The sequence below is a fragment of the Amblyraja radiata genome, chromosome 19, assembly GCF_010909765.2.
Source record: "Amblyraja radiata isolate CabotCenter1 chromosome 19, sAmbRad1.1.pri, whole genome shotgun sequence".
Classification (NCBI taxonomy): domain Eukaryota; kingdom Metazoa; phylum Chordata; class Chondrichthyes; order Rajiformes; family Rajidae; genus Amblyraja; species Amblyraja radiata.
This window is the reverse complement of record NC_045974.1, coordinates 21,212,608-21,231,851: the sequence shown is the minus strand read 5'-3', so window position 1 is coordinate 21,231,851 and position 19,244 is coordinate 21,212,608. Positions and strand designations below refer to the sequence as shown.

Below are 19,244 nucleotides of genomic sequence, written 5' to 3'. Positions count from 1 at the left end.
AATAAAATAATAAATAAACATTAACCCCTGTTTGTCAACCATCCCCTTCATCCCTGTACCTTGTGAAAAAAAGTTTTTTGTATGTCATTTTGAACTGGTTCATGTTTGGACATTGCTTTAACTCCACATTCAAACTGTTCCACAATCCTACTCCACAGACCGAAATACAAAAAGTTTTTCTGGTCGTGCGGACTCTTTGTACCTTAAAATTAAATAATCTTCTTAAATTATAACCCCCCACTCGCTCATTGAATAATTTTTGTATATTTCCAGGTAAGTTTTTATTTTTGGCCCTAAACATTATCTGTGCTGTTTTAAATGCAACCAAATCTTCTAATTTTAATAATTTTGACTGTAAGAATAATGGATTATATATTTGATAAGGGAATAACATTTAGTGCAAGGTAAAGATAGCAAAGCCCAATCAATGATAGTGCAAGGGTCACCGGAGAGATAGATAGTAGTTCAGCACTGCTCTCTGGTTGTGGTAGGATGATTGAGGTACCTGATAACAGCTGGTAAGAAACTCTGAATCTGGAGGTGTGTGTTTTCACACACCTTTTGCCTAATGGGAGAGGGGAGAAGAGGGAGTGGCCAGGGTGCGACGGGTGACATGCCAGGACTAGAGGGCCGGAGTGATAGAGAGAGGTTGGCCAGGCAGGGACTTTATTCCTTAGAGCGCAGGAAACTGAGAGGTGATGTGACAGAGGTTTATAAAATGAGGGGAATAGATGGGGTGAATGCACGGTCTTATTCCCTGGGAAGGGGAATCGAACTAGATGGCATATGTTAAGGTGAGAAGGGAAAGATTTAATATATTTTTTCAGATCATAGTATGTACATGGAACAAGCTGCCAGAATAAGTAGTTGAGGCAGTTGCAATAACTTTAGGTAAATGGCATTCGTACAGGAAAGATTCAGAGCGATATGGGTCAGATGTGGACAAGTGGGCCTAGCATAGATGAGCATCTATGTTGGCAACAACGACTTGGCCTGAAGGCCCTGTTTCTGTTCTGGATGACTCTTAAATTGGTGCCAATCCCAGATCTGCATTGAAAAGGAATTGCCAATGGATCTACTTTTTCTTGCCTAGCTTTCATGCCATGGTTCTCCAGTGCCTCACCTCAATTCTCCAGTTCACTGACTCGTGGCCTCAGTTCCCTCCTGACCATCACAATTATTTGGAGAAGATGCTAAACAAAGACCCTGTTTTTTTCTTTTTTTTTTTTTCTTTGAATGGAATAGAAAAGATCTTGTGCTTTTCTGAAGGAAACCAAAGGAAGTATCACAGGGACATATGTATCCATTTCATCAACAGCACTGAAAAAAAACAATGAATTGCTGACGATTACATTGTTGTTTGAAGGAGCTTGCTCCCTGAGAATTTCACTGCTGTGTTTACTTAATTACAACAGTGATTGCACTCTTTATCCATATTTTGGAATGTCCTAAAGTTAGTGAAGGTGTGATTATAAATGCAAGCCTTTCTTCTTAAACAGATCCCCACTTCTTTGCTTCAAATGGTCAGGAAGAAGCTCCTTTCTCTTCAGGAAGGAAGGAATCCCAATGCTATTGCAGGTATGTTGCATACGCCCTTATAACAGCATGCAAAGTCATTTCATTTCTTTCCATTTCCTTGTTAGTCACTATGACAATCTTCTTGCCTGCAGGCATGAATTAGTATGTTCAAAATACGCACAAAATGGAGAATTCAGAGTTATTTAATGTCCGAAAGGCTCCAAACTTACAATAAAGCCACCTAAAGCCTGGCTTTGCCTCCCTGATATGGGCTGGCCTTACAGTAGATAAATGATTAATTAAATAAAGGGAATTTAACATCCAATAATTCTGGATTTCATAATTTTGAACTTTTCGCTTGTTTCTATCTATGTTGCTGGAAAGTGAAAACTACATTACCATGGCAACGTTTATGTTCTCTGGTTCTCAAAGTGGCCACTTTTTTTCTGCATTCTTATTCCTTTCTCTATTTGTACGACCTGTTGTATGGTAGGACAGATTTGCCTGGATTGCACACAAAGTTTTTCTCATTGTACCTTAGTGCATGATGATAAACTATTACTAATACCAATTTTGAAGCATCTCAGAATTAATTAATTGGTATTCATGTGTTGATAAATCTAGCAACAACTTTGTTCAAAGCAAGCTTTCTGAAAAAAAGCAAATGAGGGAAGTGTTTGGCTAAACCGTTAAATGGTATTGCAAGTGAAAATCATGATAGGTCAGTAATTCAGTGATTTTGTGGACCTTGGACCTTACTAACCATTCATCCAAATCTTGACGAGTGCACACTTACTGTTTCCTTTAAGTATCTAGACAAAGTTGGTGTTCAAGTGTAGAATTACAGAACTACTAATGCTGGTTAATACGTAAACGGACACAAAGTGCTGGAGTAAATCAGCAGGTCAGGCAGCATCTCTGGAGAACGTGGAGAGGTGACTTTTCGGATTGAGACCCTTCTCCAGACAGATCAAGTCTTTGGTTTAGGTTGACACGAGTACGTAATCAGGAGCTCTAAGTGCATGTTTGCTTCAATTTAACATGAGCGAAGCCCTCCAATACATCCATACTTGATTTGTGTTCTCGTTATTTTGCGATAGGCTTTACATTCTGCAAGCGTGTAACGCAGAAAGAGTTTGAGGAACAGAAACTTCAGACCACTTTTGAGCAACTTCAACAGTTAATGCAGGATGTCAGTCAAGACCGCAACACGTGTGGAAAGGAAAGAAACCGGCTACTGCAGGACTTCCGGAAGCACCATCCCTCCGTGTTCTCTCACTGCTTCCCAAACTGCTGGTTAGAAGCAGAACATCAGTAAGATGGTTCTCAAGGTTCAGCAACTACTTGTAGCATTTTGAGTGATTACTTGAATTTCATTGTATGGATCATAGAATTGTAACAGTAATAGCACTGGAGCTGACACGGTAACTGTGACTGCAAGGTTTTTTATTATTGTGCTATAATCTAAGTTTGATTCTCTTTCAATTTAATTTGCACAAAATGAGAATAATACTACTGATAAATATTGCACATTAAGTTTTTCAGATGTAGTCATTGTGCTCCCTCTACCTGAGGGATGATGTATAATGCCAATTTTCTGAATGGAGAGCTTTGTCCACTGGCTCAATTTGATATCTTGGCGCAGCGGTAGAGTTGCTGCCTTACAACGCTAGATATCGTGGTTTGATCCTGACTATGGGAGCTGTCGGTACGGAGTTTGTACTTTCTCCCTGTGAACGTGTGCTCTGGTTTCCTCCCACATTCCAAAGACGTGCAGGTTTGTAGGTTAATTGTCCCCAGTGTGTGATGCAAAACTGGGATAGCAGAGAACCAATGTATGGGTGATTGCTGGTCAGGGCGGACTCATTGGGTCCAAAGGTCTGTTTCCACACTATATCTCAAAACTAAAGTAAACTAACCTACAATCTTCATGGGGCTTGCAAACAGGTGAGGTTCCTCCAGAAGTGGGAACTTTTCATACCCTCTTGTATAACTATTTTAACTCCCCGTTCCCATTCCTTTACTGACCTTTCTGTCCTGGATCTCCTCCATTGCCAGAGTGAGGCTACATGCAAACTGGTGGAACAGCACCTCGTATTCAACTTAGGTAGCATACAAGCTGACGGTATGAACATTAAAATCACCAATATTATTACAACTCAGCATTATGAACATTGAATTGTCCAATAGTATTACAACCCAGCGGTGTGAACTTTGAATTGTCCAATATTAAGTTGCAACCACCCCTTTTTCTTCCCCCTCTCTTTTCTCTGCCCCACCCTGTGCAAACCTCTTTCTCCCACTACTCAACCACCCCCTTTTTCCATCCCCTTCCACCCCTCCCTCCCCTAGTTTTACATTTCACTTAACTGACATCCTTCTTTCTTTTTCAACACTTGCTTTTGTCTATCCTTCTGTTGATCAACTTCACCTCAATGATATCCCACCAGTAAGCTTGCCAGGATGTGTCCATCCCCCAGCTTTCACCCCCATCCCCAACACAATTGTCTGAAGAAGGGTCCTGATCCAAAACATAACCTATCCATATCCTCCAGACACTACCTACTGAGTTACTCCGACACTTTGTTTTCTTAAACCAGCATCTGCAGTCCCTGGTCTCTCCACGCCATCTTTTCTCCGATTGGAGCAGCTTCACGGTGCCATAGAAATATGATGGACATTTCATGAGAAAGAATGATCCAACAACCACCTGCTGTCTCTGCACGTAGTGGACTCCATGAATTATGTTGCGCCCTTGCACTGGGCATGGTGTATTATTCTTCACTCAAATCGTGGAAGAGGTTTAAATTAGGAAAGTCGTAAACTAAGTGGGAGGTAAACTGCAGAAGTAAGCTTAACATCCTGTTTCCTAACTCTGAGGGGCATCTTATCTTGAGGGCGGCACAATGGCGGTGCGGTCTACTTGCTGCCTTACAACGTCAGAGACCTGGGTTTGATTCTGACTACTGGTGCTGTCTGTAGGGAGTTTGTACATTCTCCCTGTGACCACATGGGATTTCTCCAGGTGCTTCGGTTTCCTCCCACAGTTAACATGCATGTTTGTAGGTTGATTGGCTTCGGTAAGTTGTAAAATTGTCCCTAGTGTGCAGCATAGTGCTAGTGTCCAGGGTGATCGCTCGTTGGTGTGGACCTAGTGCGCCGAAGGGCTGTTTCCACGCTGTATCTCTAAATCAGGATCATTAATATGCACTAAGGATATATACAGTACCAACAAAACTGAGAAAATTGGGGAGATTAATTGCAGAAAAAGCTGGATGCTTCTTATATGTAATGTTCAATAAGAAAAATGGTAAACAATGTAATTTTCTGTCATGTAATAAATTAATATAACTAGGTATTTTGTTTCAATAGTATGCCTTTGGTCAAAGACTTGTTCAGGATATATTTTGCTGAATTATCCAGATTTGAAACTGAAATATTAATAGTTTTGTCTGTCATTTTTTCCCCACGTGTTTTATGATTTTCTGCATTACCACGCGCAAGATAAAACAAAGTTAGTGTGCTTTTTGGGGGGAAAAAGCCAATTGAACTCCTTTCCTCTCCTCCTTCCAGTCATCTTCCACCCCTCCTTACTTTGTCAACCTCTTTCCCAACCCCCCCTGTCCCTTCCACCAATGTCACCCCTTCCAGCTTATCGTAATATATGGAAGTGGCATTACTGACACAGCAGCTGCCTCTCACCGCCAGACACCTGGGTTCAATCCTGATCTCTGGTGCTGTCTGCATGGAGTTTAGTTTAGTTTAGCGTCACATATACCGAGGTACAATGAAAAGCTTTCTTGTTGCGTGCTATCCAGTCAGCGGAAAGAATATACATAATTACAATCACTAATGCACATTCTCCCCGTGACCATGTGGGTTTCCTCCAGGTGCTCCGGTTTCCTCCACATCCCAAAGACGCGCGGGTCTCCAGGTTAATTGGCCTCTGTAAATTGCCCCCAGTGTGTAGGGAGTGAATGAGAAAATGGGCAAACGGGGAACTAGTGTCAATGGTCGGCGTGGTCTCAGTGGGCTAAAGAGCCTGTTTTCATGTTGTATCTCTAAACTAAACTAAATTTAAAATGTTAATTACCAAGATGACTTAAGTAGCACGGTGCACATCTGCAACCTCTAATGGCAGGAAGGTCAGGGGAGTAAATGTAGGGGAACACCACCACCTGCAGGTCCTTGCCTTATACACACCAACCTGACTTGAAAATATATTGTCTTTCCTTCATTGCTGTATACTGGGTAACAGCTCCATGCAAGTCCTTTCAGAAGGCTGCAGCAGGTGAAGCACCACCACCTTCTCAAGATGGGTAAAATTCGATAGAAGTAAATAAAATTGAGAGGCATAGAAATGGTAGATCGTCAGAGCCTTTTACCCTAGGGTGGAAATATTGTCCCATTCTCTTCCAAATGGGAGTAAATCCTGCCCCTGAGATTTAGAGGTGGGCACAGTGGCGCAGCAGTATAGTTGTTGTCTCACGGCACTAGAGACATAATCCTGACTATGGATTCTGTCTGTATGGAGTCTGTACGTTCTTCCTGTGACCTTGTGAGTTTTCTCCCTATGGTCCGGTTTCCTCCCACCTCCAAAGACGTACAGGTTTGGAGGTTAATTGGCTTCGGTAAAAATTGTAAATTGTCACTGGTGTGCAAGATAGTGCTAGTGTACAGGGTGATCGCTGGGCAGAATGGCTTGTTTCCCAGCTGTATTTCTTAAGTCCAAAGATTTGTTCATAAATTTATGTCATCAGAGCAGAAGTAAGCCATCCGGCCCATCAAATCTACTCTTCCATTCCATCACTGATCTATCTTTCCCTCTCAACCCTATTCACCTGCCTTCTCCCCTAACCCTTGATACCCTTACTAATCAAGAATCTGTCAATCTCTGCTTTGAAACAACCCAATGGCCTGTGGCAATGAATTCTACAGAATCACCACCCTCTGATGAAATAAATTCCTCATCTCCTTTCTAAAGGTACGTCCTTTTATTCTGAGGCTGTGTCCTCTTGCCCTTGACTCTAGTCCTTTCACTATTTGGTAAGTTTGAATGAGGACACCCTTCATCCTAACCTCCAGCGAGTCCAGGCCCAGAGCTGTTAAACGCTCATCGTACCTTACATCTGTTGCTAATGTTATCATCATGTAAGTAGACATCATGTTCAATGTCGGCAGAAGGGTCTGTTCCTGTGGTGTACTATCCTACCAACAATTAGAAAGCAGCCCTGAGCACTTTACTGGACTTTAACTTGCATTTTGCACTAAACTTTATTAATACTATTCCTTTTATCCTGTGTCTGTACAATTGTAATCATGTATCATTCACCACCAGGGGTGCCGCACGATTGGCAGCCCCGCCAACAGTCTGTCTGGTTTTCCGTCCTTAAAATTTTTTTTTAGTGTATTTTAAAAGTTTGTGTAAATGTAAAATGTAAAAGGGGGGAGGGGTAACTTTTTTTACTGTCTTTTCCCTTGCCGGAGATGCGATCGTTTTCCGGGTCGTATCTCCGGTCGCTCTGTGGCCTAACATCATGGAGCTGGAGGTCTCCTCGGACTGACTTTGAGACCTACCGCCTTACATCGTAGCCGATCCCTTGGGATTGGTTGAGATTTGCTGGGATTGTTGGGACTCTACCATCAAGAGCTCGCAGTCTCGGGAGAGGTCGAGTCGGGAAGCTCCAACGATGCAGAAGGTTCGACGCCCCGACCCGGGGTCTGATCGCAGTCGCGGGGGAGCTGATCGGCTTGACGCAGAGGGCTCAAATGTTGCCGGTTACAGGAGTCAAGATCGTACCGTCAATGGAAGGTTAGAGGCCCCCAACCGCGGGAGAACAAAGAAGGGAAGAGATTTAACTTTATTTCGCCTTCCATCACAGTGAGGAATGTGGAGGAGTCACTGTGGTGGATGTTTATGTTAAAATGTATTTTGTGTGTTCTGTTGCTTTTTATTTGTTTGATTGACTTGGCAAATGAAATTCCTCATATGTTGCAAAACCTACTTGGCTAATAAAGTAGTAGTATAGAGTCTTTCCGCTGATTGGATAGCACGCAATATCAGCTTTTCACTGAACATTGGTACATATGATAATAAACTAAACTCAAACTTAAATTTTAAAAAGTTCTTCCCAACAAAATCACTGATGTAAGGCTCACCGGCCTATAACTACCTGCAATGTTCCGATGCATGTTTGTGATGAAAGCCAGAGGCCATTGCCTGGGAGTTGATGGTGCAGCAGCCCAGCGGCGGTGACCACCTGTTGACACCTGCAGCCACGCCACGCCCCTTGAGGTCCGGGTCACGTGTCCGCGGGCGGAAGCGGAAGTGAGGTGTCCGGGCGGCGAGTGTTGTGATGGCGGAAGGCCTCATCCTCCTGCCGCCGCCGCCGCTGTGAGATCGCCGCGGGCCGGCGGGCTGTCCGCAACTCCTCTCACCCACCGTCCGGATCCGGAGCTGTCCCCCTCCCCGCCCACCTTCAGGTGAGTGATGGCGGCCCCGGTAGGGGTAGAGTGAGGCCCCGGCGGAGTGGGTGCCAGGCTGAGGCCGGGCATGAGTCACAGAGGGCGGGGGCGCTGCCACTGGGGGGTCACGGGGGGGGGGGGGGGGGTCCGGGGGGGGGGGGGGTCAGGCTCATAAACTGGTTAGGGTGGGGGTGAGTCAAAAGGGTCAGGGGGTCATAAACTTGTCAGTGTTAGGCTGGGGAGGGGGTGAGTGTCAAAAGGATCAGGGTCAGTCAAATGATTCATTATAGATGTGAGAGGCTCGAGTCAGTGTCAAAAGACTGATGGTCCGACAAGAGGTTCGGGGTCAGTAACAGTCTGGAGGAGAGGTCAGTCAAGAGGATAGACAGAAAGCTGGAGTAACTGATCGGGACAGGTGGCATCTCTGGAGAGAAGGAATGGGTGACGTTTCGGGTCAGGGTCAAGACCCTTCTTCAGACTGGATCAAAGTCATGAACAGGTTAGGGTGGGGGTGGTAGGGGCTCATACACTGGTCAGTGTTAGGCTGGGGGTGGAGTGAGTCTGTCAAAAAGTTTCCGAGTCAATCAAAAGGGTTCATTATAGACGACAGGTTAGGGTCAGTGTTGAGATGAGGGGGAGTCAGTCAAACGCACCAGGCTAGGGTGGGGGTAAGTCAAAATCAGGATCTTAAATGGAGGCGAGGGTCAGACGTGAGGTTAGGGGCAGTGTCAGGCTGGGTGGGGGTCAGCCCAAAACATCAAGCTCATAAACATATTGGGGTGGGGTCATAATCAGGGTCATAAACTAGTCAGTGTTGGGCTTGGGGGGTGAGTCTGTCAAAAGAGTCCATTATAGACTAGAGACCATGGTCAGTGTCAAGCTGGGGGGGGCGGTCAGTCAAAATGATCAAGATCATAAACAGAGGCAAGGGTCACTGTCAAGCTGAGGGGGGGGGGGTCAGACATGAGGTTAGGGTCAGTGTCGGGCTGGAGAATAGGTCAGTCTAAAGGTTCAGGATCATAAACGTGGGAGGTGGTCACAAAAGTGTCAGTGTCAGACAGCAGGCTATAGTCACTATCAGACTGTGGGTGGGGAGGCAATAGGGTCAGGGTCATACAATCAGTGGAATCAGGCCATTCAGCCCATCTCATTCATGCCAACCAGCAAGTATACATCTATATTAACCCCAGTTCCTTTCTCTGCCATGGCCATTCAGTTGCTTGACCAATTGCTATTTGGATATTGTGACATTCTCTGCCAATTTTTTCTCGCTGTCCAAGATGCCCCATCTAAGCTGATCCCATTTGCCTGCATTTGGGCCATATCCCTCTTAACATTTCCTAACCATGTACCTATCCAAATGTCTGTTAAATGTTGTCAGTGCACCTGCCTCAACCACTTACACTGGCAGCTCTATCCATTTTCCAACCATCCTCTGAGTGAAAAGGTTGCCCCACATGTTCCGATTGGATCTTTCCCCTCTCACCATAAACCATGCCCTCAAGTTCTTAATTCCTCTACTCCAGCAAAAAGTTGTTCACTATTCCTAAGATCCCCGTGGAATCGGGTTCCTCGGCACACCGATCACTCTGTACACTAGCATTATCCTACACACCAAGGACAATTTACAATTCACAGGGAGAACGTATAAACTCCACACAGACAGCGCCCAAGGTCAGAATCGAGCCCAGGTATCTGGCGCTGTGAGGCAGCAGCTCTACCACTGTGTCACCATGCCTCCCTTTTATTATCCATAATATTTGTATCATAATCATTCTCCTATTGTGGTAGTGAAACACATACATATTCAATAACTTTTATATTTGAAGTAAAATAAAAGTTTTTAACTAGCTCATACACTGTATCGTAGCTGGCCATTGTAGAGAGAAATAAACGAGTTATTTGTTCATTATTCAGTGGTGAGCATGATTGTGTGTTCAGTGATAGCTTCTCGGTGGAGGTCACAGGGAAGGCTCTGGGCACGACTGGCTCGGGCGTTTGTCGCTAGCCAAAGCTGGGTGTGGGGTGAGAGAAACCGTCAAAACCTCGGGAGTTCAGGCAGAATTTTTGCAGCATGGAGAGAGAGATGGGGAAACAGAAAGAGATTGGGGAGGAGAGAGAGAGAGATAGAAGATAGGGAGCAGGGAGATGGGCAGAGATAGGGAGAGAGAGAGACAGCAAAGTTAATGTTTTAGGTCAGTGACCTTTTATCAGAACATTGCTTTTGGGAATGCGGAGCTCTCTTTATTTGGAAGCTCTCTATGCTAGCTTAGTTAATCATTTTAAATGTGCATGATAACTGTGTGGAAGCAGGTGGAGCTGACATTTGTTAAGATGCAGAGTAGTAATAAAATGGACTGAAGGGCTTGATAGCATTACTGGGAAGAACAAATGTGGGCATGGATGAAATATGGGTGAATACAGATGGAATGCTGAGTGATTCTCTGATATTCTAGCTCTGGGTGAAAAGATCTGAATTGTTAAATGTGTGTAAAGATTTCGTAGGCCTCCCATGTGACACGTGTAATATTAATGCAGAACATGTTTGGTCAAATGGCTGATTTTAAAAATTGAAATAAAATTAAAGTGAATTGAAATTAAAAATTGGGCATGAGGGCAATCTACAGTGATGTACTGCTTCATGTTCTATGTTTTTAATTATTTTTTTATTTTATTGTGAAGTTATGGAATTGTTTCGCCATCAGTACATCAAAGGGCATATTTAAAATTTATTTACACTCGAGCTGCATATAAATGAGTCTCAGGGGATTAGTAAAACTCCAAAAACACCAAATATCCAAAGCACCGTGTTTGAGAGAAGCGAAGACTAGGTGTAAATAATTGTGAGATTTGCCCTACTTTCCATCCAATCTGAAGTAATTGCAGCAGCAGCATATGGAGCCCTTTGACATTTCAATTGCTGTAGAAATACATTGATTCTCAGGAAAAAGGGCATAGAAACAGATGCAATTTTAATTTTTAACCTGTTGATACAAAACAACTGCAGAAGCAAGGAACTGCAGAAGCTGGATCCAAAAAAAAGACAAAGTGCTGTGTGAACTCAGCAGGTCAGGCAACATCTCTGGAGAGCGTCTCTTCTGCCAGCGAGGCTGCCTGACCTACTGAGCTACTCCAGCACTGTCTTTTTCTCTAAATCAGCATTTGCAGTTCCTTGTTTCTACATTTTACTGCTCCACTGTGAAATCTCCTCAAGGTATGTGTATACTTTTAAGTTCTTCTTTCGTCTGATGATGGGTCCCAACCCAAAACGTCACCAATCCATGTTCTGTGATTTTTTTTCCTCCTAAATTAAAGACTTTATTCAGAATATTAAATATATACAAAACAAGAACAGTAGAAAAACTCTTCCGACATTCTCAGCGGCTATACGTACATTAATCTACATTATATTTGTAGTGTTCACAAAACCATCAATATACCTGGCTTAGACACAAAAAGCTGGAGTAACTCAGCGGGATAGGCAGCATCTCTGGAGGGAAGGAATAGGTGACGTTTCGGGTTGAGACCCTTCTTCAGACTGGAGAAGAAGGGTCACGACCCGAAACGTCACCCTTTATTTCTCTCCAGAGATGCTGCCTGTGCCACTGAGTTACTCCAGCTTTGAGTGTCTATCTTCGGTTTAAACCAGATTCTGCAGTTCCTTCCTACACATTATACCTGGCATCCTTGACAGTCATGTGGCCCCTTGGGGTGATATCACTTCCCGTGTTTGAGGGGTGTCTCCACCACATCCTGCTCCCCCCCCCCCAATGTGCAGCAGCGGTAAGACCCTGGACTGTGATCCTCCCTGAAATGCTGCCTGATCCGCTGAGCTACAGCATGTGCTTTTGGCCACTTAATCTCTGGAATATTTACCTCCCTGCCTCTCTTTACAATGTTCCTTGACCTGCAGCTTTGGTCAAGCCGCTGGTTGCCAGCACTAATCAGCCCGTGTACACTGTTAAAATGTGTAAGATAATATCCCTTGTAAAAAGCTTTGGGGCATTTTTGTTATGTAAGCGCTGTCAGTTGCTGTTGCACCAAGCGGTGGTGCTAAGACGCACCTCTTCAAAACAGGACAAACAAGGGGAGTGAGTCTTATCGAGTCCACATACAAGATTAGAAGTTGTTCAGCCAGATCTGAACACATTTCTCGGCATCTGCATACAATGGTGTCTGTCTTGTCGCTTCTTGTGCGCAGTGGTGGAAAGATTGGTGGAAACAGGGCCGTGACGTGAACGCTCTTTCCTTGACCCCAGGGGAGTGGGTAATAACTCCACAAACTACTGGTCTGCTTGGTTTGCTTTGCCTTGCCTGAAATTTGAAAATGAGTACTGCATTAAGAAGATTATGGATCCTTGGGAGCTGTAATGATTTAAATGTTGAGTGTTCACAGGTTCATTGACTTTGGAGATAATCCAATTAGCCTTTAAAACTATCTTCGCTCGGGATTTAATCGACTAGTAATCAGAAACAGGAATGTACTGTCAGTGGGCGTGAGCTGATGCATTTATGTACAATGTAGGCAGCTAACGTTTGAAAATTGCATTGGCATAGCACCTTCAAGATTGACCGAGTGATGTGGAAATATTAAGATGGTTTCAAACAGTGCATTTTGATCCAAGAAAGGTTAGGAGTTGGGATTTCAAACAGGACTTTGGACAGCTGAAGGCACAATTACCAATGGGGGAGTGATGTATGTTTCAAGCAGTTAGGCAAAGGCCTGTAGAGTCTTGGTTAAATCAGCAACTCAAGGAACGTGGTAAAGTGAGAAAGGGAGAGAAAATCCAAGAGATTAAGCAGCCAAAAATACATTCTGTAGCTCAGCGGGTGATATCAAGCTACTAATTTATATTGTCTTCATAAATGTTCTTCGAAATGTACGTTTTAATTTCTGATCATTTGTTTTATTTTATTTTTAATTATATTAAATTTTAAATCTTCAACATTGAATGCTTCTGAACAAGTGCATAATCCACAGGTGCAGTGCCACGGGGCTAAACATGATGCTGGAGGTCATAAATCTGTTTTTATGGTGGCTTCAGAAAATAGCAGCAACTTTTCGTAAAAGTCAGTGGGAGCAGATGAACGCTCAAAAGATAAATGGTTTAGTTTAGAGATACAGCGTGGAAACAGGCCCACCAAGTCCATCAGGTCAATTTACCTGCAAATCCACACATCTGTGGGATGTGGGAGGAAACTGAGGCATCCCGAGAAAACCCATAGGAAAAACGCACAAACTCCATATAGACAGCACCGTAAGTCAGGATTGAACCTGGGTCTCTGATGCTGTGAGGCAGCAGCTCTGCCAGCTGCGCCACTGTGCCGCCCTGGGCAAATTTATAGGGACACCACAGTTGGCACAAGCTAAGATTCAGTGAAATGTGGGCACAAGAGACTGCAGATGTTGCTATCTTGAGCAAAACACAAAGTACTGGAGGAACTCAGCAGGTCAGGCAGCATCTGTGGAGGAAACGGAGAGAGGTCGTTTTGGATCGGGACTCTTCAGAAATATGGCAGCTAGCACTAAAATATAATCCAAAGTAGGGTCAATCCTATACCGGATAGGCAGGTTGCCACGGATTCTGGTCAAGTTTTCAGTAGGTAGTTCAGTAGAGTGTTGTTTAATGAAACAGTCTGCTCATTTTTGTTCGTGTGTCAGACGACATTCTGCCGTCGCTTTGCCACAGACAGTGCCACATCTGTGCCTCTGCGGAGATTAATTAGTTACAAGTACAACTCCTGTCGGAAATTCAGCACTGAGTATTGGCATTGCATGCAGCGCTGTTTGTGGCAACAGCTTTCCAATGAGAAGGAAATGAGGAAATAGATTTTACTTCTGCTGATCCTTTGTTCATGCCTTCCTACAGGTAACACATTCATCTGAAACCATGGAGTTAATGTTGAATAAATTGAAGAGCACTGTTACCAAGGTAACAGCTGATGTTACCAGTGCAGTGATGGGAAATCCCATTACCAGGGAGTTTGAAGTGGGGCGCCACATAGCAAGTGGTGGAACAGGCATGGCCTGGAAGATCTTTCATGGTGTAAAGAAGTCAACCAAGCAGGTAAAAAAAAGTCTCACCTTTTCAGTCCCAAACTTTTTTCTTGTTTAAAGGTAGTTAAGTTAAAACTGGGTCATAGGGTCGTACAGCACGGAAACGGGCAATCGACCCGACTCGTCCAAGTTGACCGAGATGCTCCATCTAAGCTATCCCCATTTACTTGCATTTGAACTAGAACATAGAAAAACACAGTGCAAAAACAGGCCCTTTGGCCCACAATACTGATGATGAACATGATGCCAAGAATAATTAAGCTAATCTGTTTGGACATGATCAATATCCCTCCATTCCCTGCATATCTATGTGCCTATCTAAAAGTCTCATAAATGCTACTTTCATATCTGTCTCAACCATCACCCCTAGCAGTGCGTTTTAGGCACTCGCCACTCTCTCATGTAAAATATACTCGGCCTGCACATCTTCTTTGCACGTTTCCTCTCTCACTTTACAGCTACGCGTTTTAGTTTGGCTCGTATCCCATTAAACTTTTCTGATCCATGTACCTGACTAAATGTCCTTTAAGTGTTGTTATTGTACCTGCTCTCTGTGCGTAAAAAAACCTGTATGAGAATGGAGCAGCTGGGCTTGTACACTCTGGAGTTTAGAAGGATGAGAGGGAATCTCATTGAACCATGTAAGATTGTTAAGGGTTTGGACACGCTAGAGGCAGGAAACATGTTCCCGATGTTGGGAGAGTCCAGAACCAGGGGCCACAGTTTAAGAATAAGGAGTAAGCCATTTAGAACGGAGACGAGGAAATACTTTTTCTCACAGGGAGTTGTGAGTCTGTGTAATTCTCTGCCTCAGAGGGCGGTTGAGGCAGGTTCTCTGGATGCTTTCAAAAGAGAGCTGGATAGGGCTCTTAAAAATAGCAGAGTGAGGGGATATGGTGAGAAGGCAGGAATGGGATACTGATTGGGGATGGTCAGCCATGATCACATTAAATGGCGGTGCTGGCTCGAATGACCGAATGCCCTACTCCTGCACCTATTGTCTATTGAAACCAATTCAAGTTTGCCAAACTTCTCTAATAATATCCTCTAATCCAGGCAGCATTCTGGTAAATGTCTTCTGTACCCTCGGCAAAGCCTCCACAACCATCCAGTTTCACTATCAACCATAGTGATCCAAAATTGCTCACAATGCTCCAATGCAGCCGAACAAAAGTGCTATCAAACTGCAAAATCCTATCAAGTATTCAATGCCATTAAAATCTATGCTTTTAGTTTTCAGTTTGTTTTGTGTTTGAATTGACCTCCTCTGTCTCTTCAATCTATTTCAAACTCTGTCTAACCAGCTTGTGAGGGTGGGGAGTGGGGTGGGCTATTCTGGCTTTTGTGTCTCAGAGTCAAGCTGGGTTTTTTTTTAATGTTTTTGTTTTCAAAATCTTTAGAATTGGAACTGGTTAATTGGGACTCCCTGCTGAGAATTTAATTATTAGCATTAAGCAGAGCCCGTGGGAATTAATTAGTGCCTTTGTCGATGCCCTCATTAGTAAAGGACCAGGCAAGACCAACATCACCGCACAGACGGAGAAATCATTGCCTCCTTGTCGGAACTCATTGTTGTTACATGTTTACTCTGATTTGAACATGAATGATAGTTTACGTTCCAAAAATTCTTTTCATACTATATTAGAGGATTGTAAAAATGCTAGGCCATCTCGTAGCACAACAAAAACTGACAAAGTGCCGGAATAATTCAGTGGGTCAGGCAGCATCTCTGGAGATTATGGATATCCATGTTACCTCAGCACTTAGTGTCTTTTTTTCTAAACCAGCATCAGCAGTTCCTTGGTTCTACTCATCACACAGCAAGTCAGGTTGTACATTCCTTTAAATTTCTCTTCACCAATACAATTAATTATTTTATTTAGCGCTCGGTTCATCACAAATTATTTGAGGTATGATAGCGTCCAACACAAGGCATGAATATTGAATTCTCATTGATCATAATCCTGTTGTGATCGTAGATAACCTTCTTCAATGTCCACTTATCCACCAAATTTAGTGTAATCCGTAAACATAGTCACCATGCTACCTTCACTCACAGTCGTGGTAAGTACAGACGAGCAATATTTAGCATCTCGCCCATCTTCTGTGCTTTCCATACCAATGTGCTTGATGATCTGTAAATGTTCCTGTTCTCTCCTTAGTTATTATTTTGCCTTTAATATACTTTAATATACCTGCAGAGTCTCTCTGAATTCTCCATTACCTTATAGTTATAGAGTCATGCTGGCCCTTCAGCCCAACTTGCCCCTGCTGACCAAGATGCCCCATCTGCACTAGTCCCACCTGCCTGCATATAAATCTCAAATTAGAGTACTGATATGATATCAGAATCCAAAGTGATGCATAGAAAGGTCATTTATTCATTCATTTCCGTGACATCGATTAACATTTTGTTTTATCTCCTTGCTTCAGGAAGTGGCTGTATTTGTTTTTGACAAAAAACTAATTGAGAAGTGCCAGAAATTTGAAAAGGATCATGTAATTGAATCATTGAAAAAAGGTGTGCAACAGCTGACCAGACTGAGGCACCCTCGTCTACTGACTGTTCAGCACCCATTGGAGGAGTCCAGGTAGTGACATTCTGCTGCATGTGTTGCTAATTTTTCAAATGAAGATGAACTCTTGTTAAACTGATGCTTTCTCTTGTGGTTAAACCTCACTTTATAGGGACTGTTTAGCCTTTTGTACGGAACCCGTCTTTGCGAGTTTAGCCAACGTCCTTGGTTGCTATGAACACCTACCATCTCCTGTACCTCCCGAAATTAAAGAGCACAAGCTTTATGATGTGGAAATCAAATATGGTTTGCTGCAGGTGAGCAGATGGTGCGTTTACTGGATATTTCAATCTGTACGATAATTGATGCATAAACAGTGCCCTCCATAATGTTTGGGACAAAGACCCATCATTTATTTATTTGCCTCTGTACTCCACAATTTGAAAAAAACGCACATGGTTAAAGTGCACATTGTCAGATTTTAATAAAGGCCATTTTCATACATTTTGGTTTCACTATGTAGAAATTACAGCAGTGTTTATATATAGTCCCCCCCCCCATTTCAGGGCACCATAATGTTTGGGACACAACAGTGTCATGTAAATGAAAGTAGTCCTGTTTAGTATGTTGTTGGATATCCTTTGCATGCAATGACTGCTTGAAGTCTGCGATTCATGGACATCACCAGTTGCTGGGTGTCTTCTCTGGTGATGCTCTGCCAGGCCTGTATTGCAGCCATCTTTAGCTTATGCTTGTTTGGGAGGCTAGTCCCCTTCAGTTTTCTCTTCAGCATATAAAAGGCATGCTCAATTGGGTTCAGATCGTGTGATTGACTTGGCCACTCAAGAATTTACCATTTTTTAGCTTAGAAAAACTCCTTTGTTACTTTAGCAGTATGTTTGGGATCATTGTCTTGCTGTAGAATGAACCACCGGCCAATGAATTTTGAGGCATTTGATTGAACCTGAGAAGATAGGATGTGTCTTATACACTTCAGAATTCAATGCGCTACTACCATCAGCAGTTGTATCATCAATGAAGATAAGTGAGCCAGTCCTTCAGCAGCCATACATACCCAGGCCATAACACCCCTACCACCGTGTTTCACAGATGAGGTGGTATGTTTTGGATTTTGGGAAGTTCCTTCTCTCCTCCTCTTGCCATCACCCTGATATACGTTAATCTTCGTCTCATCTGTCCACAATACCTTTTTCCAGAACTGTGGTTGCTCTTTTAAGTACTTCTTGGCAAACTGTAACCCGGCCATCCTATTTTTGCGGCTAACGAGTGGTTTGCATCTTGCAATGTAGCCTCTTTTTTATTTTTATTTTTTTTATTTAACCTTTATTTAACCAGGAGAAGTCTCATTGAGATTAAAAATCTCTTTTACAAGAGAGTCCTGGCCAAGACAGGCAGCAGCACAGTTCCACAGTTACAGACAATAATTTAAAAACAACAGAGAACATATAAATAGAGTCACAGTCAGAACATCATCAAACAAAGCATGTACAGACAGAAGAGCCCGCTTCAACATCATTAAGAAGGGATTTAAATCTGTTTATAGAAACCAGCTCCTTAAGTTTCAGTTCATTCTGCAGCTGGTTCCATGCGAAGGGAGCAGCATAACTAAATGCCCTTTTCCCCAGTTCAGTACGGACTTTAGGTACAGTTAGTAAGAACAAGTCCTCAGAGCGGAGCTGATAATTTCTGTTTCTGTTCATGAAGTCTTCTGCATACAGTGGTCATGGACAAATCCACACCTGATTCCTGAAGAGTGTTTCTGATCTGTCGGACAGGTGTTTGGGATTTTTTCTTTGTTATAGAGAGAATTCTTCTGTCATCAGCTGTGGAGGTCTTCCTTGGCCTGCCAGTCCCTTTACGATTAATAAGCTCACCAGTGTTCTCTTTCTTCTTAATGATGTTCCAAACAGTTGCTTTTGGTAAGCCTAAGGTTTGACTGATGTCTCTAACAGTTTTATTCTTGTTTCTCAGTCTCATAATGACTTCTTTGACTTTCATTGGCACAACTTTGATTCTCATGTTAATAAACAGCAATAAAAGTTTCCAAATGTGATGGAAAGGCTGGAGGAAAGACTAAGTGCTGAGAGCTCGCCTATACCTGCATTAAGGAGGCAATTAAACACTCCTGAGCAATTACAAACACCTGTGAAGCCATGTGTCCCAAACATTATGGTACCCTGAGATGGGGAGACTTTGTATAAACACTGCTGTAATTTCTACATGGTGAAACTAAACTGTGTAAAAATACCCTTCAATAAAATCTGACAATGTGCACTTTAACCATGTGATTTTTTTTTTCTTTTACAAATCTCAAATTGTCTCAAAAGTCAAAAACAGAGGCAAATAAATAAATGATGGGTCTTTGGCTCAAACATTATGGAGGGCACTGTAAATGATAAGATACAGATTTCTAAGATTTCATTTAGTTCAGTGATCTATGTCAGATCTCAAATAAATGGTTAGAGACCCTAAATGATATGGGGCAGCTCAGTGGCGTAGCGGGAGACCTACTACCTTACAGACGCAGAGACCCGGGTTTGACCCTGACAACTGTTTATACTGAGTTTGTACGTTCTCCCTGAGACCACATGGGTTTTCTCCGGGTGCTCTGTTTTCCTCACACATTCCAAAGACATACAAGTTCGTAGGTTAATTGGCTTTGGTAA

General features: G+C 43.1%; 2 protein-coding genes across 5 annotated transcripts in view; both read left to right on the top strand.

The window, feature by feature from the left end:
* depdc4 (DEP domain containing 4) overlaps positions 1-4,874 on the top strand; it is a 28,161-nt gene extending 23,287 nt beyond the window's left edge. Inside the window, exons 8-9 of the mRNA XM_033037946.1 lie at positions 1,500-1,578; positions 2,619-4,874. Coding sequence (XP_032893837.1) covers positions 1,500-1,578; positions 2,619-2,836 — 297 coding nt within the window. The 3' untranslated portion in view covers positions 2,837-4,874. The remainder of the gene's footprint in view (positions 1-1,499; positions 1,579-2,618) is intronic.
* Positions 4,875-7,836: 2,962 nt separating this feature from the next.
* scyl2 (SCY1 like pseudokinase 2) overlaps positions 7,837-19,244 on the top strand; it is a 38,051-nt gene continuing 26,643 nt past the window's right edge. The window contains exons 1-5 of one of the 4 annotated variants that reach the window (XM_033037942.1): positions 7,838-7,988; positions 11,740-11,750; positions 13,842-14,051; positions 16,475-16,632; positions 16,730-16,874. In XM_033037942.1, coding sequence (XP_032893833.1) covers positions 13,875-14,051; positions 16,475-16,632; positions 16,730-16,874 — 480 coding nt within the window. In that variant the 5' untranslated portion in view covers positions 7,838-7,988; positions 11,740-11,750; positions 13,842-13,874. Of the gene's footprint in view, positions 8,002-11,739; positions 11,751-13,841; positions 14,052-16,474; positions 16,633-16,729; positions 16,886-19,244 lie in introns of those variants that run through there. The other 3 variants (XM_033037943.1, XM_033037941.1, XM_033037945.1) reach the window with 3 other exon arrangements.